This window comes from Haliaeetus albicilla, chromosome 28 (genome assembly GCF_947461875.1).
Source record: "Haliaeetus albicilla chromosome 28, bHalAlb1.1, whole genome shotgun sequence".
NCBI classification, from domain to species: Eukaryota; Metazoa; Chordata; class Aves; order Accipitriformes; family Accipitridae; genus Haliaeetus; species Haliaeetus albicilla.
This window is the reverse complement of record NC_091510.1, coordinates 13,610,032-13,636,907: the sequence shown is the minus strand read 5'-3', so window position 1 is coordinate 13,636,907 and position 26,876 is coordinate 13,610,032. Positions and strand designations below refer to the sequence as shown.

General features: G+C 39.9%; 1 protein-coding gene across 2 annotated transcripts in view; it reads left to right on the top strand.

Annotated features, from left to right (window-relative positions):
* Nucleotides 1-26,876, top strand: part of TRHDE (thyrotropin releasing hormone degrading enzyme) — a 221,401-nt gene that overhangs the window by 115,629 nt on the left and 78,896 nt on the right. Inside the window, exons 7-8 of one of the 2 annotated variants that reach the window (XM_069773710.1) lie at nucleotides 6,915-6,980; nucleotides 26,659-26,724. In XM_069773710.1, the coding sequence (XP_069629811.1) occupies nucleotides 6,915-6,980; nucleotides 26,659-26,724 (132 nt within the window). The remainder of the gene's footprint in view (nucleotides 1-6,914; nucleotides 6,981-26,658; nucleotides 26,725-26,876) is intronic. The other variant, XM_069773711.1, reaches the window with a different exon arrangement.

Here is a 26,876-nt window from a genome sequence, read left to right as displayed (position 1 = left end):
ATGTGGATAAACATGACAGTCTTGCCTGGACGTAACTGCTGCAAAGGGAGATTCTGTCTCACTAACCAGCTGGAGTTCTTGGGGGGAGTCAGCAGACACTGGATTTAAAAAAAGTCTTTGAAAAGGCACCTCGCCTATAGCTCAGGGTAAGTAGTTGAAGGAGGAAACTATTTAATGTGTGTGACTCATGACCAATTCATTAAATAAAAGAATGCTAGTATATGTCAGGTATATATTAGTAGCTATCAAACTTTGTATATTGATTCTCATCTTAAATCAGGAGCTCTTTATGAAAGAACGGTACCTTTGTGAGTGCCTGTGTGTGGTCTGAGCCTTGTTTCAATCAACGAAGATGAAGGTGATTATGAGATATTATTATTGATAATAATAATAATAATACCTCTGACAATAATATGAATAAAATCTAGTGTAACTGAGGTAGAGGATAGAGTAACTCATATATCCCTTAGCTAGAGAGAAAGTAACCCTAATCTTGAACTGCAGGGATACCAGCATACAGAAAAATAACTGTAGGCCTCCTATCTGTGTCCCATTGTATATGAAAAACAAGCAGAGCTATTACATATTAATCAAGACTGATTTTGAACTGACTACTACACAATAGAAGAATGTTAATAAATCACCTGTATTCAATGTTGGTTTTGGGTTTTGTTTTTAAATGAGAGAAGAATCAGCAAAATGGATGGGTGGAAAATTGATATATTAAATTTTTTTAAATTTTTTTTTTAGAAATTCATTTACGTAGTTTTTGTTGGTAGTCCACTGCTCCTCTCCTCAGTAGCTCACTCTGCACTTACACTTTTGATACCACAGTGGTGTTTTTCATACCAGAATACTTCCTGATTTTAGTTTTTATGTCACAAAAGGAATCGTTCTGAACTAAATCAAAATAAACAGCTTTCATGCTTATAACAAGGATGGCGAGGCAGACATTCAGTGAAGAAGAGATATATTGAGGTCTGTGTAATTATTATTACTGATATGTGGCATTACGTGGGATAAATGGATAGGTGACCCTGCAAGGTGCCATCTCAGACTTCACAAACTGAGGGAGGTGTTTTTGCAGTGTTTACGCTTTCCCATTTTCTAAGGTTGCTCTGTAAGTTGCAGGATAAAATATCTTCAGAGGGATTCATGCCATCTCACTTGGGATGTTCCCTGTGCAGATTCCTGCAACTGACTCGTCCCCTAACCTCCCTGTATCATCAGTGAAGATAAACAGGCACTTTTAGGGTAAAATTCATGTCCTATTTTAGGTACATGTCTTTGGATGAGATGAATCAGGATGAGCTGAAGTGCTTGTTTCTCTCTCCGTTGCCTTTAAAGGGAGTCGAGGCAGCTGGCTCAGCTGTATACAACGGAGGAAGCATCAGATAGCTACAGTGTAGGCATCTGCATTCAGTCAGATGAATCTCAATCCTACGGTTAGAACAAAACCAACAAAACACACAAAAGCAGAACCAAAAATAAAAAAGAAGTTGATGTTCTAGGAAAAAATGACAAGTTTTTGTGGGAAGGAGGATGGAAGAGCAATGCTTTTTCTGGGTCAGCTTTTTATGGTCTCTTTTCATTCCCCCACTCCAACTCATTTACAAAACCATAGATTATTTCACCCTCAAAAGAGTCAGCTGTAGTTCACGGTTTCTGTTTTGTGTTGGTGACATTTTTCTCTCATGAGCACTTTTTAGAATTCAGACATAATTTTTGGTCCTTAAAAGAATAGTGCTGAATGAGTTACCAGCTCATTTGTATCTCTTCACACATGGCCCCTTGCCCTTGCCTCCTAGCTTCCGCATAATCCTGTGTGCTGGTTTACTGATTTTTGTATTGTTCCCTTCACTGCAACTGCTTCACCAGTTTGTTATTTTAAGTGCTTTTCTTTGCGGTCTGCTCGGTACAGAATATCCACCTTCAGCTAGAAAGCACTCTCTTCAGGGCCCTCTCTCGAATACCTACCTACCGTTGCTGGTTTTCTTATATGAAAGTATGACAAGGTAGAATAAACTGAGATATATGTTATTCAACTGTATATATAGAAAAGGATGGTGTCACACCAGTTTTATATCTCCGCAATTCAGAAATTCTTGGGAGCTGCTTACTAGTACAGAACTTTTGTAAGAGAGTGGGGAATCAGTCTCTGTATGGCCTGTTTGGACAGTGCAGTTGAATTCATCTCACCTCACTTTAGATGTCTGCAGTGTAGATAAGTACATAGCAGCTTGTCACCCAAGGCTACTTTTGGCGTAAATTACAAGAGATGGGTGCTTTTAGGGTACAATTCTCCCATCTGGAGGTCTACTTTAAGATGAGACAAGGTGCACCCAGAAGTGACTGGTGCTGTCCATTGACTGTAAAGGAAATCTAAACAGCTAAAGTAATTGTAGACACAGATGCTACAGATACCTGTATTGAGTCAGCTCTATCCCCTCCTATGTGGCTGTATAACAGTACTGTGTTGTCTGCAGCAGTCAGATTTTTGTGGGTTCACACATGAGACTTACTTTTTTTTCCTGTTAAAGAAAATTCCATTTGGTACTTTCTTTTGTATAAGAAATGATTACAGGATGCAAGTTGCAAGTGAAACAATTAATTTAAGAATTCAGGTATAATAAAATTGGATCATTCAGTAAGTCAGAGAATTAAATTAACTTACAGTAATTGTGACCTGTAGTGGTGCCACAGGATCAAAAAATGTAGGAGTGGGTCTTTAAAAATTAGTTTCATTTAACATTATTTTACGTTGGCATGGAGAGAATTTGAATGCCTTAACTGTGACTCTGCGTTTTGTTGATTTCAAAGGCAAGTTCAGCTCACATATAAAGGAATTTTGCTCCTAATTTTAGTTATGGATGGTCTTTACCATGGTGTGAATGTGCAAACAAGTTTCTTCAGGGAAAGGAAGAGCATCAACTTACAGCACTTCAGCCAGCGTTGGCTAATTGCCCATGAGCATGCCTTTTCCCCAAGAGCACTTTGCAGAAAAGGGCTGTGTATGCAGTTAATTTCCATGGAGCAGCCAACATGCTCCACCTTCCTTTCCTATAGCGGTGGAGTCACAGTGCTGAGGAGGTTTTGACTGTGTCATAGGTTATATGAGGAGCATGCTGGGTGATCTTTGGCAAATAATTTCACTATGATGTGCCTCAGTTTCCCTTTAATTTGCAAGATATTGATATCAGTGTCTTACGAAGCACTTATGAGATCTGCTAATGAAGAGTGCTTCACCAGGTAGTGCCATTAATCATTGACTGAATATCTAGTGTATTTGTCTGAGTAGACTTTTATTAAGATGGGGTACAATAGCTTAAGGTGAGTCAGATTTTCCACTGGCAGGAACATGGGTACGTTTCTTGAATAGGAAAGAATTGCTTTCCACTAGACCTGTTAAACCAATGTGTTTTACCTCTTGAGGAAGTACTGAGTCATCCATTGCCTGGAGGAAAGCACTTAAATCATCAATAAATAGCTATTCTGCCCTGTAGGAGAGCCGGGTTCACTTCTCAAGACTCCATATGTCATTCCTCGGTTGGACAAATGTTGGCAGAGCAGAAGTGGCCCTGAGAGTGAAATGGGGAGCGGATCGGTTGCATGTCAGGGCGTTCAGGGAACGATGCTGACAGGTTCCAGAGGGCACCCTTTGCAGCAGGACAGATGTGTTGTGGTTTAGGATTTTTCTGTAGGTTTAAGTCTAGGTCAGAGAAGCTTTCAGAGCATATGGAAGCGTAGGTCCTCTGGACTCCATCTAGTTCACTGCTTGCTAGGCGGATAGGCAGTGAAAATGCTAGCACATGGGGCCGTTCAGATGACCCCAAGGCTATGTATTCTATTACTCCTGTAACTGAACTTACTGCACATACCTTCTTTACCTCCCAGGACCCTCTGGTAAGGGTCATCGTCCAAGCTCCTCTTTTTAGTAAGCCCCTCTTCCTTATGCCAGTTACTCTGCATACCTCTTGCTTTTTATGCTTCTGCCTGCAAACCTATTTCTCTTCATTTCCCAAGTGCCAGTATTTGCTGCCTTTCCTTCCCAGAGCTGGGAACGTATTCATTGCTTCTGCTCTTACGAATGTATCACTGTCCTCTCTTCTGCCTGCTCTTAAAGTGCAAGAAAGATTAAATGAGTGGTTTTCTCCCTTTTCCTCCTCCCATTTCTTTTCCCTTCACACCAACGGCTGCATTTGCTCCTGTTTCTCATCCCTTCTCCCCAAGACAATTTTTTCGTCTTGAGTTTCTCTGGTTTTCTGTTTTCCCCTTTTTCTTTAGAATCTCCTTCCCCTTCCCTTCCTGGCATTTGCTTTCCCTGTGTGGGGAAGATGGCAGAACTGGGACAAGCATATTGTTTTGGAAACTGTAAGTAGGACTTCTGGGTTTCCTGAAGGTAATTAATTGGTGGAAAGTACTTCTGAAGTAGCTGTGAAACGGGATCGGTCCTGAGAGAGTAGTCCTGCCTTTGTGCCTTGGATTTCTTATTCAGTCTTTGCTTGCTTTTTTATTTTGTTTGCTGCGTAAAGGCCAGCCATAGTTCCATCCAATGTGTGGCTAAATGTCACCTGTGAGAGGAATTCTATAATTTTTTTACGTGTATCTGACAGTTCTTGGTTTCTGGATAGAAAAAGACTCTGTGAGCAACATCATATGAAGGTATTTGCTTCCTTGCTTCTCACAGCAATCGGTAGAGTTCAGGTGCCTATATAAATATATGTCCATTGCTACAATGTGAAATCAATGTGAGGAGACCCTGGAATACTGACAAGTGGGTAGGAAAAGGGATGTGTGATGGGTGAAAAAATGTCTTTGTTGTTAAGGATTTAGGCTGATCTTTATATATTTTTGGTTCTGCTACAGATGTTTTGGGTTGCCCTGCCCAAGTTACTTACAGGATAAATAGGATTTATCTATTTGTTAGATTTTTTTTCTCTTCTCTTTATCTGCTTAGACAGATTTATCTGCTGTTTATCTGCTTAAACATCTGTGAGAACTTTACTCATTCTATTCCTCTAGTAAAATAAGGGTAATAATGCTTCCTGACCTATTGTCTTGTCTGTTCAGGTAATAACCTGTTTCGGCAGGGATTATTTTCTATGCTGCTGTGTGTTCCAGACTTGATTGGTCTCCCAGTAAGATTATGTACCCCCATAAAAACATAGAATAGTTGTTAATAATGCAAACACCGTCTTTTGTCTTATCCGCTGTTCAATTCTTCTAAGCAACTACAAACGTCTCTTCAATTAATGGTTTTTTTTTTTCCTTCTTTTTTACTTCAGTTACTTTGCTAACTATATATTATTTGTTGTTGCTGCCTATGTGAAGAACTTGTGGAGTTTTCTTACAATTTTCCAATAATTTATGAATCTTTTTGATTTATGTCATTATTTCAAATGTTGGTTATTACAGATAATCCCTTTGGTACTTCAAAAATAGTCACTGTACAAAAAATCAGTGGAACGTGTGTAAAATGGTCTAAAAATTGGAGAACTGTTAAATTCCAAAACTAATCTGAGCTTTAATCTAGCAGGAAAATGCATAAAATCTTGTTTTGAAAGCTGAAGCTAGAGAAATTCAAATTAGTAAAAAGATGCACATTTTCACTGTGAGAGTAAATATTAGTGTGACATGTTATGTAGTACTGTGAAACATTTTCGTGTTCTTGAATCTTCCTAAAATAGATCCTATTGTGTAAAGAGAAGCAATAGGGTTTTTGCTTAAATTACTGTTTGACCTCTGCTAATGCAGGAAGTCAGATTACATTGTTGTAATAGTTCTTTTGGTTTTAGAACCTTTGAATTTTTGAATCTGTGAAATGATTTGGGTTTTTCTATTTTCTAATTGAGCATTAGCCTAATTCCTGGACCTACATCTGTAGCTGAGGTTGTTGAGTTCTAGCATCACGCTTTCTTACGGCCTTTGATTCACTGTCTTTAAATCAAAAGTGTCCTCCCTCTCGTGCAGTGATCAGTACTAAGTATAACATTTGGTTAATGGGATTGGAAGGCTGGTTGTCTTGCAACTGGATTGCAAAGTAGGATATTATAGCTAAATCATCGATCCGGATCTGCAAAGATATTTCTGCTTGAAATAGAGCACTTGTGAAAGGGGAAAATACACAGCAATTGTGGTTCTGAGAGGGAGTGAGAAAACAAAAAGAATGCCTTAAAGAAAGCTACTCTGGCAAGTGTCTATCTGTTTCTTGGTGTAAGTACTGAGAATTAGAATCACCTGTGAAAAAAAAGAAATTTTTTTAGATCTCTCTGCTTTGCCTGAAGGGGCAAAGGGATAAGAACTAGTATAAGTAGAGAAAGAGTGTTATACAAGTACTTACCTCTTGGCATGACAGTCTGGGAAATAAGCTGACTATTGATAAGTCAAATACGTATATCTACATCTTATAATATTCTTATGACAATGATCCACTTCCAGATCATCAGATCTTGAAGGCTTTTACAAAGGAAAGTAGTATCACTAAATCCTGATTTACAGTAGTATAATGGAGGTAAAAATATTATCACTGTGGTAGAATTTAGCATGGACATTATTTTTTGCCCTCATTTAAAACTGTGCAGTACTGCTGAGTGCACAGAAGGGCTGGGGGCAACCAGCTGTGGAGCTGACACATCCCTGCTCCAGCAGTGGAGAGAGTGTGTTTTATGACCTGTGCCTTATTCAGTATATGGGGCAGGATATTAACAATGTCAGTCTACTTACTCACTTTTCCTTGTAAGCATTTGCATTATCTTCTCTCTCTCTTTTTCATTCCAGCACAAATAAAGATTGTATTGATCATGTGTTTCCAAGATGATAGTGTTGGATGGAAACGCCTACTTCAGATTGTTATTATTGTGTAATGTTGATATGCAAACCCGGTAACTTATTTTTTTCTCTATCATTTCCCACAGGGTGCAGCTCTAATTCGAATGTTGGCTAACTTTATGGGTCACTCTGTGTTTCAAATGGGCTTACAAGTAAGTAAAGGCATTTCTGTCTTTGTGTAGGTGTGCATTTCTAGCAGTTTCTCTTGCTCTCTCTTTTTTCTTTTGAAACTATATTTGCATCTATTTGTGGAAATGCTTCTTTACTTCAGGACCCTCTGAGGCACCAACACGTCCCTAAAGCTGAATTTGATGGAAGACACTGAGTAGCGTAACACACATTGCGGTGCCGCCAGTTTCACCTATATTTCTTGGTGTATCAAGTGATTGTGGTTTAACTGGCACATTGTTTTGTGTCCATTTTGTGTAGATTGCCACGTAAACCCCATTTTGTCCATGTGACAACTGTGTGAAGGGCTAGCTGAGGAGAGAGCTACTTCTTTTCAATTACATTTGCATGCAGGAATAACAAATGACATCAAGCCAGCTAGAAAATACACAGCCCTAAAACTAGTAATGCTTTTCAGATAAATATTTTTGCCTTGCCTTCCCTTCCCCCCTAGCAAAATCCTTGAGCTTTATTTTTACCTTCGATAAGCATGGAGTGCTTTCTGCCTTAACGATGTTTTGAAAACTCACTCTGCCTTTTAAAAGAAATTTAGAGAGGTAACATTTCTGTACAAAGAGAAAGAAATTCAACATGCTGATTACCAAGGATGAACTCTTTTCAGCAATAATTCAGTGCAAATGAGTGTTTCGTAAACTATTTAAAAACAAACAAGCCAAAGCATAAAAAACAATACGACTGCCTCTATTCCATTGAAATCACTTGTGTAAATCACGTTACAGGCAGCTGTGATTGATGAATTATGTATGATGCAGCCTGCTACTTAGAAGCGTCCTTTAAAGTAAATTGATGTTCACCTGAAATACAATTATGCTAAGATGGAAAGAGCAATCAATCTTATCTGTTCTTAGTAAGCTTTTCATTTTGAAATTTAAATAAACTCTGTCTAGGATCAGGTCATTTTTTAACAGAATAATTCTACCTCTAACCAAAATAAATTGGAAGATAAAATATAAAACAAAAGTTAAATAAATGCATTGGTTATGTCAGAGAAGTGTGTTCCATTCAATAGGCAATGAAAGGAAACCTGCTGGGGAAATACAGCTTTTTGGAGAGTTTACAGGACATTCAGGGCTTGCAACATAACTTACTCACAGGACCCAGTTGGATCATTTTCCTAGTTGTAACATGAGGTCACATCAGTTAGATAATCTTCTTATCCAGATAAGAAATCTTGAAATCATAAGTTTCCTTCATAAAATCTTGTATATGTCAAGGGTGAAACCCTCATCTCACTTAAGCCAGTAAGACTTCTGTCCTTAGTCCAGCAAACTCCATATTCCAGCCAGAAACTTTTGCCTGCACAGATCCATTTGTATGGAAATTCAGTAGCAATTTTCCCAAAAAAGCATTGCACTCAAGGTTTTAGAAAGGGAAAGTTTTAATACGTGCATCTCAAGCCTCATTTTTCTATTTTCCTCTATGTTTGCCTGAGAAATAACAGTGTGCAAGTTGTCCTGAAATGAATTTAGAAAAGTTCAGATCAAAGAATAGGGCTATGCAGGGATTAAGTAATCATAATTACCATAAAGTTGTAATGGAGCTTTGTTTTTTGATTTGAGTGGTTTCGTATTATTTCTGCTTTTCACGGGTTCTGCTCTAAATAGAAACTCTTCTGTTTGCTAATGAAAGTCTATGAAAAATCTAACTGTGAAAATCTGACTAGTGAAAGTCTTGGCATCAGTTCAGTAGGAAGATGATATTCTAACTTCTTTTATAAAAACTGTTTGAAATCCAGACAGAGATTTTCCGTGTGTATGTCTCCAAGTTGAACAAAATAAAACATAAAGTTCATAAGCTTATTCATAAGCTACAAATTATACAATTGGAAATGTCTGTCAATCATTTAATTCTTTGTGTTTTGTGGATCTAATGAAATAGTGTTCTTGCACTGTAGATTTGGGAGGATAGCTTTGCTAATGATAAGGGGAACTGGAGGACTAATTCACCTTTCTATTATGCATTCATTTAGGCTTTTTAGCTCTTTAGCCCTGGTACCATCTCTTGGGGTTTAGCATTATGTTGCCTTGAATCCAGTTTTACCATGGAATTCTAATATTCAACTAAATGGCCTTTCTTAAGGATAGCTGCAAAATCAAGTGTTACTACTATTTATGAATCTCTGCAAATAATTAAAACTCTGAAAGTGCACTTGATGGTTCATTCCTCCTGGGTTATTCTAATGGCTGGCTGGGTAACTGAGTTCTGAAGGACCTTCACTTTATCTTATTTGCTTTGTTTTTTGTTAGCCTCCAGTACATGGAGCACATCAGTGTTAACAGAATCACAGAATCATAGAATCGTTTAGGTTGGAAAAGACCTTTAAGATCATCAAGTCCAACCGTTAATCTAGCACTGCCAAGTCCACCACTAAACCGTGTCCCTAAGTGCCACATCTACGCATCTTTTAAATACTTCCAGGGTGACTCTACCACTTCCCTGGGCAGCCTCTTCCAATGCTTGACAACCCTTTCAGTGAAGAGATTTTTCCTAATATCCAATCTAAACCTTCCCTGGTGCAGCCTGAGGCCATTTCCTCTTGTCCTATTGCTTGTTACTTGGAAGAAGAGACCGACCCCCACCTGGCTCCAACCTCCTTTCAGGTAGTTGTAGAGAGCGATCAGGTCTCCCCTCAGCCTCCTTTTCTCCAGACTAAACAACCCCAGTTCCCTCAGCCGCTCCTCATCAGACTTGTGCTCCAGGCCCCTCACCAGCTCCGTTGCCCTTCTCTGGACACGCTCCAGCACCTCAGTGTCCTTCTTGTAGTGAGGGGCCCAACACTGAACACAGTATTTGAGGCGCGACCTCACCAGTGCTGAGTACAGGGCTACGATCACTGCCCTGTTCCTGCTGGCCACACTATTTCTGATACAAGCCAGGATGCTGTTGGCCTTCTTGGCCACCTGGGCACACTGCTGGCTCATATTCAGCCGGCTGTTGACCAGCACCCCCAGGTCCTTTTCTGCCGGGCAGCTTTCCAGCCGCTCTTCCCCAAGCCTGTAGCGTTGCGTGGGGTTGTTGTGACCCAAGTGCAGGACCCGGCACTTGGCCTTGCTGAACCTCATACAATTGTCCTGGGCCCATCGATCCAGCCTGTCCAGATCCCTCTGTAGAACCTTCCTACCCTCCAGCAGATCAACACTCCCGCCCAGCTTGGTGTCCTGTGCAAACTCACTGAGGGTGCACTCGATCCCCTCGTCCAGGTCGTTGATAAAGATATTAAACAGAACTGGACCCAGTACTGAGCCCTGGGGAACACCACTTGTGACCTGCCACCAACTGGATTTAACTCCATTTGCCACCACTCTTTGGGCCCGGCCATCCAGCCAGTTTTTTCCCCAGCAAAGTACACCCGTCCCAGCCATGAGCACGGGCCTGATCACCTGGTTGTCCTGTACGTGCCATGTGATGGTGCTCAGGATGATCTGCTCCATAACCTTCCCCGGCACCGAGGTCAGACTGACAGCCCTGTAGTTCCCTGGATCCTCCTTCCAGCCCTTCTTGTAGGTGGGCGTCACATTTGCTAACCTCCAGTCAGATGGGACCTCCCCGGTTAGCCAGGACTGCTGATAAATGATGGAAAGTGACTTGGTGAGCACTTCTGCCAGCTCCCTCAGTACCCTTGGGTGGATCCCATCCAGCCCCATAGACCTGTGTGTGTTTAGGTGGTGTAGCAGGTCGCTAACCCTTTCCCCTTGGATTATGGGATTCATTCTGCTCCCCTTCCCTGTCTTCCAGCTCAGGGGGCTGGGTACCCCCAGAAGAGCTGGTCGTCTTATTAAAGACTGAGGCAAGGAAGGCATAAAGTACCTCAGCCTTTTCCTCATCCTTTGTCATTATGTTTCCCCCCCACATCCAATAAAGGATGGAGATTCTCCTTAGCCCTCCTTTTGTTGCTAAGGTATTTATAGAAACATTTTTTATTGTCTTTTACAGCAGTAGCCAGATCAAGTTCTAGTGGGTTTTGGCCCTTCTAATTTTCTCTCTGCATAACCTCGCAACATCCTTGCAGTCCTCCTGAGTTGCCCACCCCTTCTTCCAAAGGTCATAAACTCTGCTTTTGTCCTGAGTTCCAGCCAAAACTCTCTGTTAGACCAGGCTGGACTTCCCGCTGGCTTGTCTTTCGGCACATGGGGACGACCTGCTCCTGCGCATTTAAGATTTCCTTCTTGAAGGATGTCCAGCCTTCCTGGACTCCTTTGCCCTTCAGGACTGCCTCCCAAGGGACTCGGTCAACCAGGCTCCTAAACAGCCCAAAGTTTGCCCTCCGGAATTCCAAGGTAGCAGTTCTGGTGACCCCTCTCCTTACTTCTCCAAGAATCAAAAAACTATCATTTCGTGATCGCGATCCCCAAGATGGCCTCCAACCACCACATCACCCACAAGTACTTCTCTTTTTGCAAACAGCAGGTCCAGCGGGGCCCCTTCCCTCATTGGCTCCCTCACCAGCTGTGTCAGGAGATTATCTTCTACACATTCCAGGAACCTCCGAGACTGTTTCCTCTCTGCTGTATTGTATTTCCAGTATTAATATTATTTCAGTTCTTTTTAGTGTATTAGGTATGTCCTTAAGTGTTTCACAGATGATAAAAAAAGAGTATTCCTGTAGTCTTATTACACTAGCATAAACCAAAATGAGTAGCCCTTTATTTGTGTCCGCATTGAGTGGTTGTGGTTTCGTTGAAATCAAGGTATGATACATCATGTAATTAAGAGCTACAGAATTAGAGAGGCTACAACAAATATGCTAACCTTTGGGTAAGGAGAGGAAAAGGTAAGGTTTAGAGCAAGAAGCAAATGGGATAGCTACCTTTTTTGTTTGTTACCACTTTTTTCTTAATCTAATTACATGCTATCACCTGGCAGGTCAACTTTTTGAAGAGCAAATCAAGATAGCTTGGGGGAGAAAAATCCCTTATATGTCAAAGAAAACAATCAATGGTGTTAAAAAGAAGAAAAAAGTTGATGAAGGAGAGTGGGGCTCTTAATTGGATGTTCTGTAACAACGAATAAGAGCTGAAGCAAATGTACAAGGGTGCACATGATCCCTAACAGTTCAGCAAACCGTTCTGTTGAGGACTCTGCAGGGAGGTAAAATTGTAGTAGAGATGCTCAGTTTTACAGCGTAGATGGCTTTGGAGAGATTCGTATCTGTCAAGAATAACTGGCCTGTTCCTATCACAGCAAATACACTGTGAAAGACCCTTGGATTATAGTGTGGAAGTTCCACAATAGAACTGCAGCCAAGAGACTACCTAGTGAAGGTATGATTTTCTGGAAGCCCTTCAAAGACATAAGATGTCTTGAATCGTGTGACATTTTCAGGCAGAAGATGTAGTAACAAAGACAGAACTTTCTCACTGTTTTCACATAGCACTCCATAGACAAAACCAAAAAAGAACATATTTGTATTGGCTGTAATGAATAATTCAATAATGACAGTAATAGCCACAGCTGGTCACACTTGCATACGAGAAAGTCACAGCTATTATTTTTGTAGAAAATATCTAATAAACCCTTCCGTCTCACAGTAGGTGATTTCTTTCTTTTTAAAAGTCCTGACATCTTTCATGATGTGCAAAGTTTCTTATGCTCTAGGGAAATTCAAGAGGTGCACGTCACTGAATGCCAATACTCTTCTTCCAAAGTGGTGTTGCTTTTCAGTCAAAAAGCCATTAATCAGCTAGGACAGCAATTAGAGTATGAAGAGCCTTGGTCAGCACCACTTGCTCTGATTATGTTTCTGAACTGCATAGATGGTAGAGGAAGAAGCCATAAGTTGGCCTTATCATTCAGTCATCACTCAGGGTAGTAATATGCAATATAATATTAGATTTGTGTGAGATTTTCATCTGTAGGCTGTTGTTCCTAATCTGTGTGCTTGAAACAGATGGTTGCTTACATGACTGGTGTCACTGTATTACATTTCGTGGAAGGTTTTACTGCTTTATGGCAAGGCACCTCTTCAAGTTATCAGTGGGGTTTTTTTCATATTAAATATAGAGAGAAAGCCCAGTGATTTGAAGGTCTGGTACTTAGATGTGTGTAGAGGCACCTCCAGCTCTGTAACGAGACATTTCTGCACTGGTTTATTTAAAATTTTCTTATATTTGGTTTGATTATTTTGGAGCCTCATCTCTGTTACTGTACGTTTGTCAACACTGCATTTCATTTGCCGTGTGGCAGCTCATTGATCACATGGATCTGTATCCTTTTGAACTTCACTTGCTGCTTATGTATGTGTTCATCACTCACTCTGATTTAGTGCATCATCAGCAGTTTGAATTAGTTACTGTAGGAATCTCTGCTTCTGTGATAAATTAACTGCTTTTGTACTTTAGGCTTCACATTGTACATTTGGAAGAAGAATTTCCATACAGTGCTTTGGATATACACTGTCTTTTTTGGTGCTGTTGAGTGGCCACTGTATTGAAACAAATTGGTCAACCTTTCAGAGGAGCTGTCTGGGGAAATGTGACATGCAGGCTGTTAAATACAGCAAGGTTCAGATTTCAATCACTTTTTACTATCATAAAGCTGGCTAGTTAGACTTTCTTTCATCCACACTGCTTAGTATTTCCTGCTTTTTAGACACCTCTGTGCATGCCTGTGCTCTGTTTGAATTGTGGCAGTCAATGTGAAACCCTATCAGAAACTTTCTAGGTGTAAAATAAAGCTCTACTGTGCTGTTTTCCATGTTGTTTGCCACTTCTGTCCAAGAATCTAGTAGTACAAGAAATGTATTCATCTATTTCCACAGTATTATTTTATAATCTGTTTTTTACATAGTATATTAAACAGGTTTCACTGTAGCCATTTTATCATACCTATTTATTATATCTTTGTTCCCAATTCACAACAGTTAGCTGTATGCTGCGCAAAATGAGATGTCATTAGAGACTTCTTAATAGAGTTTTCTGTAAAACGAAAAAAAATCAGGCACTTTAGGGTCAGGCTCAGTGAAGCAATGAGCTGTGATGCTGTCCCTGGATCAACAGTGCACATGAAACTATCTGGGGTCTTTGTTCAGTGGGAGGATGTAACTTTTGCCATCCGGCAGGAGTGTCTTTACAACTGGAGTATCTCTGGTGTTGCACTTGGTGCATTTAGTAGGTGTTGAGTAAAGTACTTTTCAGCTAATTCTGCACCCATCTTCTCTGGTTTAGAAGAGCACAGAGTGTATGACCTTGGTGAACATCAAAGTATCACCATGGGCATACTGGCTATGACCTGTCCTTAAGTTACTTGCTACTGATCCCTTTATTTTTTAAACTGCCTCACTTCTACTGACAGTTGTCAACAAGATAACTTGAGCATGTTAAAAGCAGGACATAGGAAGTCATAGGAAATCTCATAGGAGCTGACATCACTGTTTTCTACGCTGCATGTCATATGAGATTGATAACATCTTTTGCCTTTTCTGGCCCCTCAGCATTTCTCATGCTTCTAACTTACATCACTCTGGATTTTAGGTTTATATTTGTTAAATTAATTCAGTGTTATGGACTTTTTCTGTAGCTTTTTCCACCATGACTTAAGTAGGTCAGTAAAAGTTTACATGAGAAACTTCTGTAAGTTGCAGTGTCACAGTATTTTTTTCCTTTGAAAGTGTTAAGAGATGTACAGCACAGTAAGGGCCAGACTTGGATATCACTGCCAAAAAGGGAAGTCCTTCCTCTAGCTCTAAGAGGATTTGAGTATACTCTGTGTATAGCAAAATGCTTCTGTTTAAGGAAAAAATGTGATTAAAGATGCATAATTTAAATGTATGGTTATTGAGAAATGCTAAAGCTAATTTTATATTTGCATTCTTTTCCTTTTTTTGTACACACCGTAACCAGGATTTTTAATTATGCAATTGCCCAGTGTTTTCTACATAGGACAATGTCTGGTTCAATTCACAAAGTGGACCATGCTAACTGAATTGTCCTTCTATTCAATAGTTTTGTATGCTTCTAATTAGCTTTGTAGCCCCAGTTCCTAACTGCTGCATGCACTTTTCTTAAATGCCATCCAGTATGGTATCAGAGCGCATCACCAACAGTTAGTGAACTAGTAAACCTCATAGGGAGGGAGGGGGTGGTGCTAGCCTCAATTTTATAAATAGAGATGTAGGCCCACAGAAAATTAAGTTAAAATTTGCACAAGTGTGGAGTAGGCAATATGAGACGCCCAGTGCAGCACTTCTCCCTCCCATGTGTCTCAGCACTTACGGATTGGAAGAGTTTATGTGTTCGAAGCACAGCTTCCACTGGCTTCGTCATCAGGTGTGAGCACCCAGCGTGGCTGCAGCTCAGCCTCTAGGGACACCAAGGTGGGCCTCCAGAAAACATTGATCATACAATTAATGTTGCTTTAAATAAACCAATGAAAGTAGAGTGCCAGCACATTTGGGAGGAAATTGGACCAATGTGATTAAAATAAAAGATATCCAAGAAATTTGGATAACTATTTTGAAACCCAAGAAGATGTTCTGTCAAAGTATTTATCATTATAAACTATTTCAGATATTCAGAACAGACTTCACATCGGGTTCAGTCACAGCGTCCAGCTCTGCCACAGATCAGACCATGGGGCCGAACATAATGCACCTGCAACTAGAGCAGCCACCCGTCATGACTGCTGGTGGGTTTTGCCTGATATAACACAGGTGCTGTGCAGAGAGAGCTTCTTCCTAAAATGTAGCATTAGCAGAATATTCCTGTTGGGTTATATTAAATTAACTCCTTTCCCTTCTGTCTGCTCTGGTTTTTGTCCCTGGAGCGTTTGGATCAGACTGTCGGGGACTGCGGAGAGAAGGGACACACGGGCTCTTCGCTTTCTGCTGCAGGGCCCTGACTCCCTCTGAGCTTAAGCAGCCGTGAGCCGTCGGTACGGGGAGGGAGAGGGACTCTCTAGCTGCTAGGGCACCTCAGGTTGATCAATGGGAGGAAAAAGTTCCTGAAACAAGATGACTTTCCTTCTGACCTTTAGACCTGTGCTCCAGTGCATGGGGATGGCAGAGCTTGTCAAAGGACAGAGTGACAAGAAAAGGTAAAATGTGATATTTTCCCATACTTTCTGGTGTTGACTGAAATTTTGGAGAAGGATTGAGTCTGAGATGGACTTTCTGAAGGTAAGATTTCAGCTCAAACAGTTGCATTTTGGCCACATTGGAGGTCGCAGCAGGGAGAGTTACGAAAAGCGATAACGGCAGGTACTGCTGAACCTCAGCAGCCGGCGGTGTCCCCAGTGCCACGTTCAGAGCAAGGTTACGGTCAGTGTCGCCTTCATTAGGAGGAAATTGTGCTGTCCTTCAGCTAGGATAAAATGTTGCTTTATTGCTCCATTGCTAAAGCTTCTTACAAAAAGAAAAACAATTAGTATACAGACAATTTACTTAAGTTTGTTTCCTCAGAAGAGGATTGCCCTTTATGACAATGCTACGATCAGTCACGTTACAGATACCACGTACGTATTCACGTGGCATGCTTTCAGTGAGCTTCTCTTATTTTGTTGCATGTGAAATTCAGTTATGAATCTTTTTCTCCATTTTTATTATAGAAATTGTTAAGAGGAAGAATGGTAGGTATGAATTCTCAGATAATGTCAGTGGTCTGAGCAGCTATTTAAGAAAATGTTTTCTTTTGGAATAAAATTATACTGTTTCCCTGACAGGAGCTCAGTGGCAACCTCGCCTCTGTTGCTATGAGGCAGCACAATGGACTTCCCAGGGCGCTGGAAGTACACGTTTTGTGTGCGATTCTGCCATCCTCGTGCAATCAAAATTTCCATTAGCTCTTTAGAAGTCAGTGGGGATATTTCCAGCACAAAGACTGTAGGATTGAACTCCTAGTTAACACTTAATACATGTCCGAAATGAAATAAATCTACTTCTGTACAGCCCAGTGGAGGACATTCAGAGAAAAGCTGAATCCCTACTGGATAAACCAGGCTGTCATCAAAACTTTCTCCTTCTCCCTCTCCTCCTCCCACCTCTTCCTTTCTCTGCATATATTTAAAGTTCAGTTACTGTAGCAAGGTAGACACAGTAGTATATAGCCAGATGTAAATGCTAATGATTTTTAAGGTGTCTTCATTTTGCAAACTTAAATGCAGCTGTAGTGACTGTATTGTATGATGGTCTTTTGTGCCATGAGAAACATTTGCTCAATTGATACAAACAACAAATAACTTAAAAGCAAAGTCGAAGTTTCATGGTTACTGCTTTCCTGTCTGTTATTCATTGTTACTGTACAAATGTTGCAGGTCATTATGATCTAGACACAGTGACATGCGAATCATACTTACAATAAGTTTTCTCGAGTGATTTATGGTGACCTTTTCATAGTAAGTAGCATTAATTTCTTTCCAATTCTGGGGCTTCTATAGAAAAAAGTATTACAGAAAAGTACAGCAGAGATTTTTTGCCTGGTTAGCAATCCCTGGGCATAGTTCAAGTTAATGCAGTGGAATGAGCAGCCAACCTGTCACAATTAGCAGGTGCCATCCAAATATCTCTGGAAAACATTCCATCATTTTTTGTGTGCATTAAAAATATATTTATTGAGCAATATATGGTTTTAGGTTCAAATGTATTATACAACCAAACAAGGCAGAACTAAAATGAATGTACAAATTCAGTTAAATATATGCAGTTCAATTTCAAAGAGTACTTTATTTCTGTAAGATTTGTTCTTAGCTCAGTAGTTTAGTACCACTACCAAATAATACATCAAATACATTTTTCTTTAAAGCCAAGCTTAATATACTAGCAGGTGTCTCACTGCACAGCAGATACCATCAGACTGTGCTAGGCAATAACTCTGCAATCCTTCTAACTGTTCCCTTTAGACTTCGCGTGCAAACTGTTTTGCCACCAGACTGCAGTTGCTGTGTTTCAAAATGGAACCTTCTTCCTCTTCATGTTAATAGCTAATAGGTGAAGCTGAATTTTACAAGGGAAATAAACGTCTCCATTTAATAATTCTGATCTTTTAATAAAGATTCCCAGCAAAGCAGGATATATTTTAAAGTAGCTGGAAATTTGCCTAAGTACAAATTTTGAATCTGTTGTAGAAGCGCCATTCCCATGGATTCTCTGAGTTGCGATGCAGAAAGTGTATTAGTTGCAAAATTGCGTTTCTTACAGTGGCTTGAGGTTTGATTCTTTTCTCGTGTTGGAATGAAAATGACAGGGCCATATTGATTTCACTTGGGTTACTTCTTATTTACAGTAGTGGTCTCTTATCAACAAGAAGCAGGTAGAGCAAAGAACGCAGTCCCATTGACTTAAGGATGGCTCTTGCCTCCTCCTTTCTCTTACTGGTTTCTCTCGTGTCTCAGCCTGGACGGCGTGCTGATTGGGACAGGATGCAGGTCCTATCTGTATCCTCTAAAGGAATGTTACGCTTCCAACACTGTGGATGAGATACTTTCAACATTGCCCTAATTCTTCTCCTGCTGAAATCAAAGCTAAAAATCCTATTGACCGATATAATGCCAGAAATATCAGTTCTGCTGATCTGATTATTGGTAGAGCGTATGGGAGTATTATGAATGACAAAGGAAAAAGGACAAAGTAAAATACTATAATCATGTGGCCTATTCAGCATCATTGGCTCTAGAGAAAATTAAGATTTATTTCCATATATGGTTCCAGTATCACTCTTCCTGATTAGTAGTTATAGCTTGCTGTTTGGATGTAATGATTTAATTGCAGATATGACATGTTGACAGTGGGTATTTTCCAGTTGCTGCTGATTGTGAGCATTGTATCACTATTGTGTGTGAAAAAAAATCTAAATATACCTTTTGAAAATAAAGGGCTGGAATTTCAGCTGGTGTACATTGATGGGATTCCACTGATTTTCTTCCCTAGGATTTTATGCATTGACTGAGATAGCAGCTCGAAGAGAAGGCAAAACACAGCTGAAGACAATACTTGCATGATGCCTCTGAAGTGTGTTGCGCACCTCTAAGGCTTTTTAAAACTTTGTTTTACCTATTTGTGAGTTTGAATCTAGAAATTAGCTAACAACTTCCTGATAGTGAACATTTTAAACACTGCTTTTCTGTGGTACCACAATAGAATTATTGGGAACACTGCAAGTGCTACTTGCTCTTAAGAATTTTTAATTGCTTAATGCAGCTAATGGTAAAAATACAGGCTGGACAAATTAGCAATTGAGAAAGCGTTATTGTATATGGAGCGGATAAATTAATTCTTTTGTGATATTATTTAAAGAAAAAGACAAAAAAAGATTTGGAGAAGATTAAAAAAAATTTAAAAAACCCCAGTCCTATCTGCCAGACCTGGACATCTCACAGGGACACCACTTTCAGAAAATGAAGAGACAGACAGAATTACTAATCACTTAAAATATGTTTGCCAATAAATTTCTATGTGGAAGAGATTCAACAGGTAGCTCCACTGGTATGTGTAGAATTATTTGAAATAAGGGGAAAAAAAATTATCTTTAGCAGCTATATTCTTTGGTTGTTCAGTGGTGTAAAATTCTAATTCAGAGTTGTATTTTTAATGCCAAGTAAACAAGGTTTAAGCTGTGTTTATACAGGGACGCACAAAAGTTCATTCAAAGTACCTGAAGGTGTGAATTGTGATTGGATTAGTTAAACGTCATTGTAGCCCCATATAGGCACTTTCAAAACTGAAGTTAACTGTTATTTCATTTACTTTAGTTCATGATAGTGTTTTCATTGTGACTTGAAGTCGTTCTGCATTTAGTCTACTTCAGTTCTGAATGACAGTGTCCATACATAAGGTTTAGCGAAGTTTAACTATTTCACTGTAAAACTTAGCTTGTTGATGAGGAACGATACCATCAACCGTTAGTCGAACATTTGAAAAGAACATTTGAGCATCGCTTTTGGAGAAATGCCCTTCAGAAGAATCTTTTTGTTTCCCTTAAATGTGATCCATTGATAATCTTTCTTTTAACTGTCTTCTGAAATCACCACTGTGTTTCTTTCTGTCTGGTCTCTTCCGTAATACTCGGCGCATACTTGGACAGGACACTGGCTTAGGAAACCACCCTTCTGTTTTCCTCAATGCTACCTCCAGCTGCTCGTTCCCATCCATGCATGGTGACCCAGCACCACTTCGTTTGTACTGGTGGAAGAGTTTGGGGTCCTTTTTGGTACCACCAAAGGGTCACCAAACTGTAGCTCAAGGGAGAAACAGGAATGCATGTGATGCCGTATCTGTATATAAAACAGATGTGACAATTTTAGTACTAGGTGGGGACTATCTACGCTGCAGGCATGGCCTTACACTCCTTATGTCCTTGCTGTTTCAGTATCATTTTGGGCTGTTTTTTGTTATTGTAGGTTGAAATGCTTTTTTAGTTAGTTTAATTCTTGGCTCATTGGCCAGTGAGTAACTTCATTTTTTGTTGGAGGAACACATTTTAGTGCAATAGTAGATTAAAGTATGGGAAGGATAGCAACATTTTTGATCCTCTGGTAGAACTCACTCATGAAAGTTAAAATATATTCCATGACTCTAGTATATTCTGTAGGTTGGCAGTTTCTGACAAGACTGCCTGGAAGCAGTTTCAGGCACTCTGAGTAAAACTGATGCAGAAGGTGAAGAAGTTGGCTTACTTGACTTGGCTTACTTGACCTGGAAAAATCAGTTTCCAAGGTTTTCCTTAGCTGGCTTTGCAGTACTGCTTTGATAAGTGGTCTGATCACAGCTGTGCTTTCAATCTGGAGGTAGCTCTGCAGCTTGACTTACTGGTACAAATGAATTCTGACACAAATAGAGTTAACCCCCATCTGGTTTGCCTTATACAGTGCTTACCACGACCAATAACGTGAATTTACCTGCTGTTTATTTTGTACTCTGCTGCTTGTCGGACTGCCCAGCCAGGAGGGTGATCACTTCTCTTCCTTAACGCTCTTTCTCAAGGGTTAGTCTGTTGTACAGCTGAAAAATATGGCAAACCTAGTTGGCTGGTTTAGCTTTTCTATTCAGTAGTCTTCCTCTCTTACAGTAATCTTCACTTCTTTGTAGCTTGCTGGTAGTGCTTTACCACTGGTTCTCACTCCCTCTTGTTTGTCATTCACCATTGCAAACATATGCAGTACCTTCCTCCCTCTGACCCTTGCCCAAGCTTTTTTATTTGAATGTTAGGCAATGTCAAGATAATATGCGATAGCAACTTTGATGTTAGCAGTGTGAAGGAACGGGGAAAAAAAGGTGGCATGTTATAGTCAGTGAGTCAGCATCTGTCAGATGGTGTCTGGTGGCTTAAGGTTAAGTATACAAATTTCTGGGAAAAAAACCACGCTGGATTTGATAGCCAGAGCCTTAGAGCCTGATTTCCACCTGAACTAAATGTTTTTATTAGTAGCTCTAAATCTTCGGTGAGATACAGCAGTCATGTATAAAACTGTTCATCAAGAACATTTTGTAGGCTGAAGGGGGGAGGATGTGCACCCAGGAGTAGGAATGAAATACAAAAGAGGGAGGTAGAGGCAAGACTGCTGTTTCCTGAGCCCTGAGAAATAAGGGCATTCAGAGGAATGTAGCCACAAGAATTTGATGCCAAAATATTTTGCTGCTTTCTCCTTGCTCATCTTATATAGTGGAATTTCCCAGTTATGTTTAGGAGAAAAAGTAAGTTATCCAATGTTAATCTGTTTCAGATTTCAGCACCACTCGTATAAGTCGGGAGCTGTTCCTTCAGCCAACCGGTCAACTTCATACAGATAAACTAAGAAAGGAGTTTGGTCCTAGAATTGATGTTTCAGTTCCTGGTTATAGATCTGAAGTCTCCCCTGAAAGTAAGATACATGTTTGGAGACTTATTCCCCCTTTACACTTGTTTAACCTCTTTGCATTTATCAGTCACTGCCTTTTATTAGTTGTGAGTGTTATCATGTTTGGATGGTGATGTAGTTCATTTTTTTGAAACCAAGAGACTCAATCCCTAGCAGTACTGAGAGAACTAAGATTGCAAAGGGATGAAAGACTTTCTCCTTTTAAGTAATCTCCAATAAAAGGCCTGCAAGCTTAATCAACACAGCATTATCAAAAACTTCTTTCAAAATTGTTCGGCACTTTTCGCTGTACTCCTATTTCTACTACTGTTCAACTATCTGCTTCAGTATTCAAGTAATAAAATAATTCGAAAGCCTTGAGCCTTTTAATTTTTGGGGGGTGGATTAAGATTACTATTTGACAAAACATTATGTTATAGTCTAAATCTGTTGGGATTTTTTGCAAGATCTCAGGTTTTGATTGTGCGGTAATTGGACTGTTTTCATGGCATGACAGATTCTGGATTTATTTATTTATTTATTTGATGTTAAAAATTACTAAAAGTCATGTTGGAAAACCACACTGATTAAATTTTTTTTGTTGATAGAGGTGAAGGGATCATATTCCATTATTATTTTTGTCAAAGAGTGCCTTCATGTTTTAATGAAGACATTAAGAATATTACAAGAGGATACTTGCTGAAAATGTAAAACCAAATGACCATTTTTGTGCGTGTGTTTGATTAATTTTCATGCTGAGTGACACTGCACTAGGGTCTGTGAACTCTCTGCTTTCCCCATGACAATGAAAAAGTTTAGAGGCGGCATTACAGTGAAGGAGAAAGGGAGTTGCAGAAGACCACTCTTGAGTCTTGGGTTGTTAAAGAGGTTTTCATGCCATCTTTTCTCTTCACACATACTGTAGGGTTATAGCTGAAAGTCAGGAAGGTGGCTGAAACATGTCTTCATGCTCCAGCATACTCCAGTTGATGGAACAGCTTTTGTAGGTGATAGACTTGCGAGTTTCTGATGGGAAGCAGCCTTGCAGCCAGGTGGTTCTGGGCATATGTGTTTATGAGAAGGTGGCTTTAAGTCACTTTACCTCCTTTGGAGCTGTGCTGAGCGCAGCTTAGATTGAGGCAGCTGTGTTTTCAGTGTCATCCTCCTTTTCCGTTCTCTGGCTTGCATCTCTCTTCTGTTCGCTTTGGTTCTTTTCTGTTCAATGTAAAGGGGAAGGGGTGGCTAATACCCATGCCCTGGAGAATTACAGTGAATGGGAATGTGTCTTCTGCCCCTCTGCAAGCTACTTAAGGCTTAGATATGGGTCCCCAGGAGGAAAAATGGATTATATTCCTGTGTGTTCCATCCTTAGAACAGACAAGCAGGGTATGTATAGATCTTTGGCTCCTATTTTAATGCTTCCTGGGATGTATTTGATGCTGATATGTATAAGCCTTTTCTCCTCCTTTTTGAGTGCCTGTCCGTGAAAGGTACTTCAAGAGAGGCTGATAATTTGGCAAACAAAGTTCAGACCCGGTCATGGTAACTCTAGCTAGCTTTGAAGTTAACAGCTTGGATGGTGGTATCAAAATGTAACTTTGCAGCACAGCTGGCAGTGGTTGGGTCTGGTGGTGTTCTCAGTATAAAACCAAGCTCTGGTATGAGGACACATACGATACAGGTCTGTAAAAGCATGAAAGGCTTGGGGAGAGTGAAGCAGGGAACAGTAGGGCACTGTGTCTTCTAGTGCCAGAACTGGGGAGCAGCAGATGAGACCAGCAGATGGGCAGATGTTTGAAACAGGTATCTTCACACAATGGACCACTGAAGTGGGAAATTGTCATGGTTTAACCCCAGCCAGCAACTAAGCCCCACACAGCTGCTTGCTCACTGCCCCCTCACCCCACAGTGAGATGGGGAGAGAATTGGGGAATAAAAAAAAGTAAAACTCGTGGGTTGAGATAAGAACAGTTTAATAGAACAGAAAGGAAGAAACTAATAATTATAGTAATAACAATAATAAAATGACAATAATAATAATAATGATAATAATAATAACAGAATTGGAATATACAAAACAAGTGATGCACAATGCAGTTGCTCACCACTTGCAGACTGATGACCAGTTAGTTCCCTAGCAGTGATCTGCCCCCCACCCGAGGCCCAGTCCCCCCAGTTTATATACTGGGCATGACGTCACATGGTATGGAATACCCCTGTGGCCAGTTGGGGTCAGCTGTCCTGGCTGCGTCCCCTCCCAACTCCTTGTGCCCCTCCAGCCGTCTTGCTGGCTGGGCATGAGAAGCTGAAAAACCCTTGACTTGGTATAAACACGACTGAGCAACAACTGAAAACATCAGTGTGTTATCAACATTCTTCTCCTACTGAACCTAAAACATAATACTATACTGGCTACTAGAAAGAAAATTAACTCCATCCCAGCCAAAACCAGGACAGAAATGCTTTTTTTATAAGGTGTTGCAAATGCTAACCATTTATATGGGTTCAGAAAGCAACTGGCCAAATTCACAGAAGGTAACTACTAAATACAACGATACTAATCTGCTCAGGATTCCTTGTGCCATGAAGTGCTGGATGATGGGAGAGCATACTGGGGAAGTATCTATCACTGTATGCTTCTCCTGTTTTATACCCTTTCTAGGTGTCTGCTGCTGGTTATTGTTGAAAATGAGATACTGGTACATGAGGACATTTGATGGGACCTGGTTCAGTAACCTTTCGCTCTTGTGCCTCTAGAAAGTGCACTCAGATTTTGGATTGCATTGTAGATTTACTATTGGAAGCATATTTTGATGCACACTGTCACTTAGGACTGCTTTTTGTGTAGTATGGTTTTGATAACACTCCTAGTTTGATGCTATGTATATGGTCTCAATGCAACTTTTATGAAATAATGAAGAAATGGATGATCAAGTTGTATGGTACCAGGACTGTACTTGTATGTTCTTACTTCATTGTAAATGTTAAGATACCTTTTGTTTTCCTTTGTATGATCAACATGATAGATTGGAGGGTAATAAATTTTTAGCTGAGTGACAAGCCACATCTAAACCTCCCAATCTATGTGTTGGGAGAAAAAAACAAAAGAAAAGGGAAGAAGCATTTCACCTTTTTGCAGTCTTTCTGAACACAAAATGTAAAAGTCAAATATAATGTCTAATGCTAGATTGGTAAACAGGGTTATTGCCTGGATGGGGTAATCCTCAAGTTTTCCACCCATTTTATTTTGCTGTGTAATGATTCTGAAAGCAGCTCTCAGAAGGACCAAAGCATGCAGCATTTTCTAGTACCACTTAGAATGCACATGTGTATGTGTTGTTATTTATTTACCTCGTCCCACTTTTGTTTATTCCTATTTTAGCTTTTTAATTTGCAATTCAAGTTCTTTAGCTTTGAAAGCTATTGAATATTTCACTGTGCCTTAAATGATTCTGTATTTTTAGGCAAAATGGAAGCACAGTGTGCTATAGGTGCAGCCTATATAATACTGTCTTTTTTCCAAGTTAGTCTCATGACATTGTTAAGACTCGGCACTGCATTTACAGAGTCAGTGTTCTCATTTAGCCTTCCTAGCCTGTGATTAAATGGGAGTTGCTGCCTGTTCTACTATGAGTTGGCTGACAAAAGCTAAATCTGTCACAGGTGCTACAATTTGTGTATCAGAAAATTTGCTTTCCAAATACTAATTATTCCCAAAGTACCTTACTTCACACAAAGCATAGATAACAGAGTCAGCAAATTTGTCCCAGTTTTATCATTGTGCCGTAAATTAGGGTTTGTCTCCTACCATTGTGTAAAGTGAAGATGTTAGAAATTCAAATGCAGGAGAACCCATTGATTTACAACCTCTGATGTGTTTTTTCACTTAATTCTTTCAATCAAAATGCATGAAATGTATGTTATTCAAATTATCATTGCTGAATTTCACTTCTGTAATTGAATGAGCTGTTGTCCAGGGACATAGGATGGTGGGAAACTAACAGTGTTGTCTCTCCAGATGTTGTTAAAAATTGGAAGCGTTTTGTGTCTGAAGGGCCCAGACCTAACCTGGTCATATGCTTAAACTATTAATTTGGGAAGTTAATTTAATATGATGGTACCTTACCAGGAATTATCCTTCTAGTTGCTATGGGAGAAGAATGGACCCTCAGTCATTGAAACTGCAGCTGAATGAGTGAAAGCATTCAGTTTATAACCTCCTCAGAGTCTATGAGTCACGTATGTCATGAAAACACACATGTAGTACCTGTGCACAGGCATGGAGTTGGGTTCCTGTCCCCCCTCTTCCACTGCTCCCTTTCATGGAGACCCTTCGTGATAACCTGTTACAGCCCCAGTTGCCCGTATGATGTATTTTAACATTGAAGCCCCAGGGTCTCCCTAGATAAGTTTGTAGTTCAGGTAGGCTATTGCTCAGTTAAATCTTTTGTAACAAATCTAGCTGTCGTCTGAGTGAGCAAATGTTTGACACTAGACGCAGAATGACCTGCTAAAATAGCAGCTGGAACTGTGTTTCAGCAGCTTCTCCTTTTGTTGCCGAGAATTACCTAGGAACCCCTTCTGAGATTAGACAAGTATTTTCAATGTATATTCAAAATATTTAGCTTATAGAGTGACTTACACAGAAAAGGAAGAGCATTAAATGCTGTAAATGAAATTTTTAGCAACAATTTTTGCATTATAAACTAGCTTAAGAAACTGTTTATTTACTCCCTTGATGAAAATGTTGTATATTTCTAGATTTCTGACAAATGCGAACACTGGTGTGATTTAACTTTTAATAGCAGTGATTCACAGCTCTAGTTGTTTGGTTTGTGTATAGTAATACTGATTTGTATTTTTATTTTGTTTCTGTAGGACTATTTAACCATTCACAAGTATGGCAATGCAGCCAGAAATGATCTCTGGAACACATTGTCAAAGGTAAAATGCTTTAATTTATTGCACTGAGGGAGAAGCAGGAATTTACTGTGGTATTTTTCTTGGTGAGGTTAGGAGTGAGTAGTGCATATTGAGATCTTCAGACCCCAGAGCAAATATAAAAATTGATGCAAAGAAATTCCATTTGATTTAAC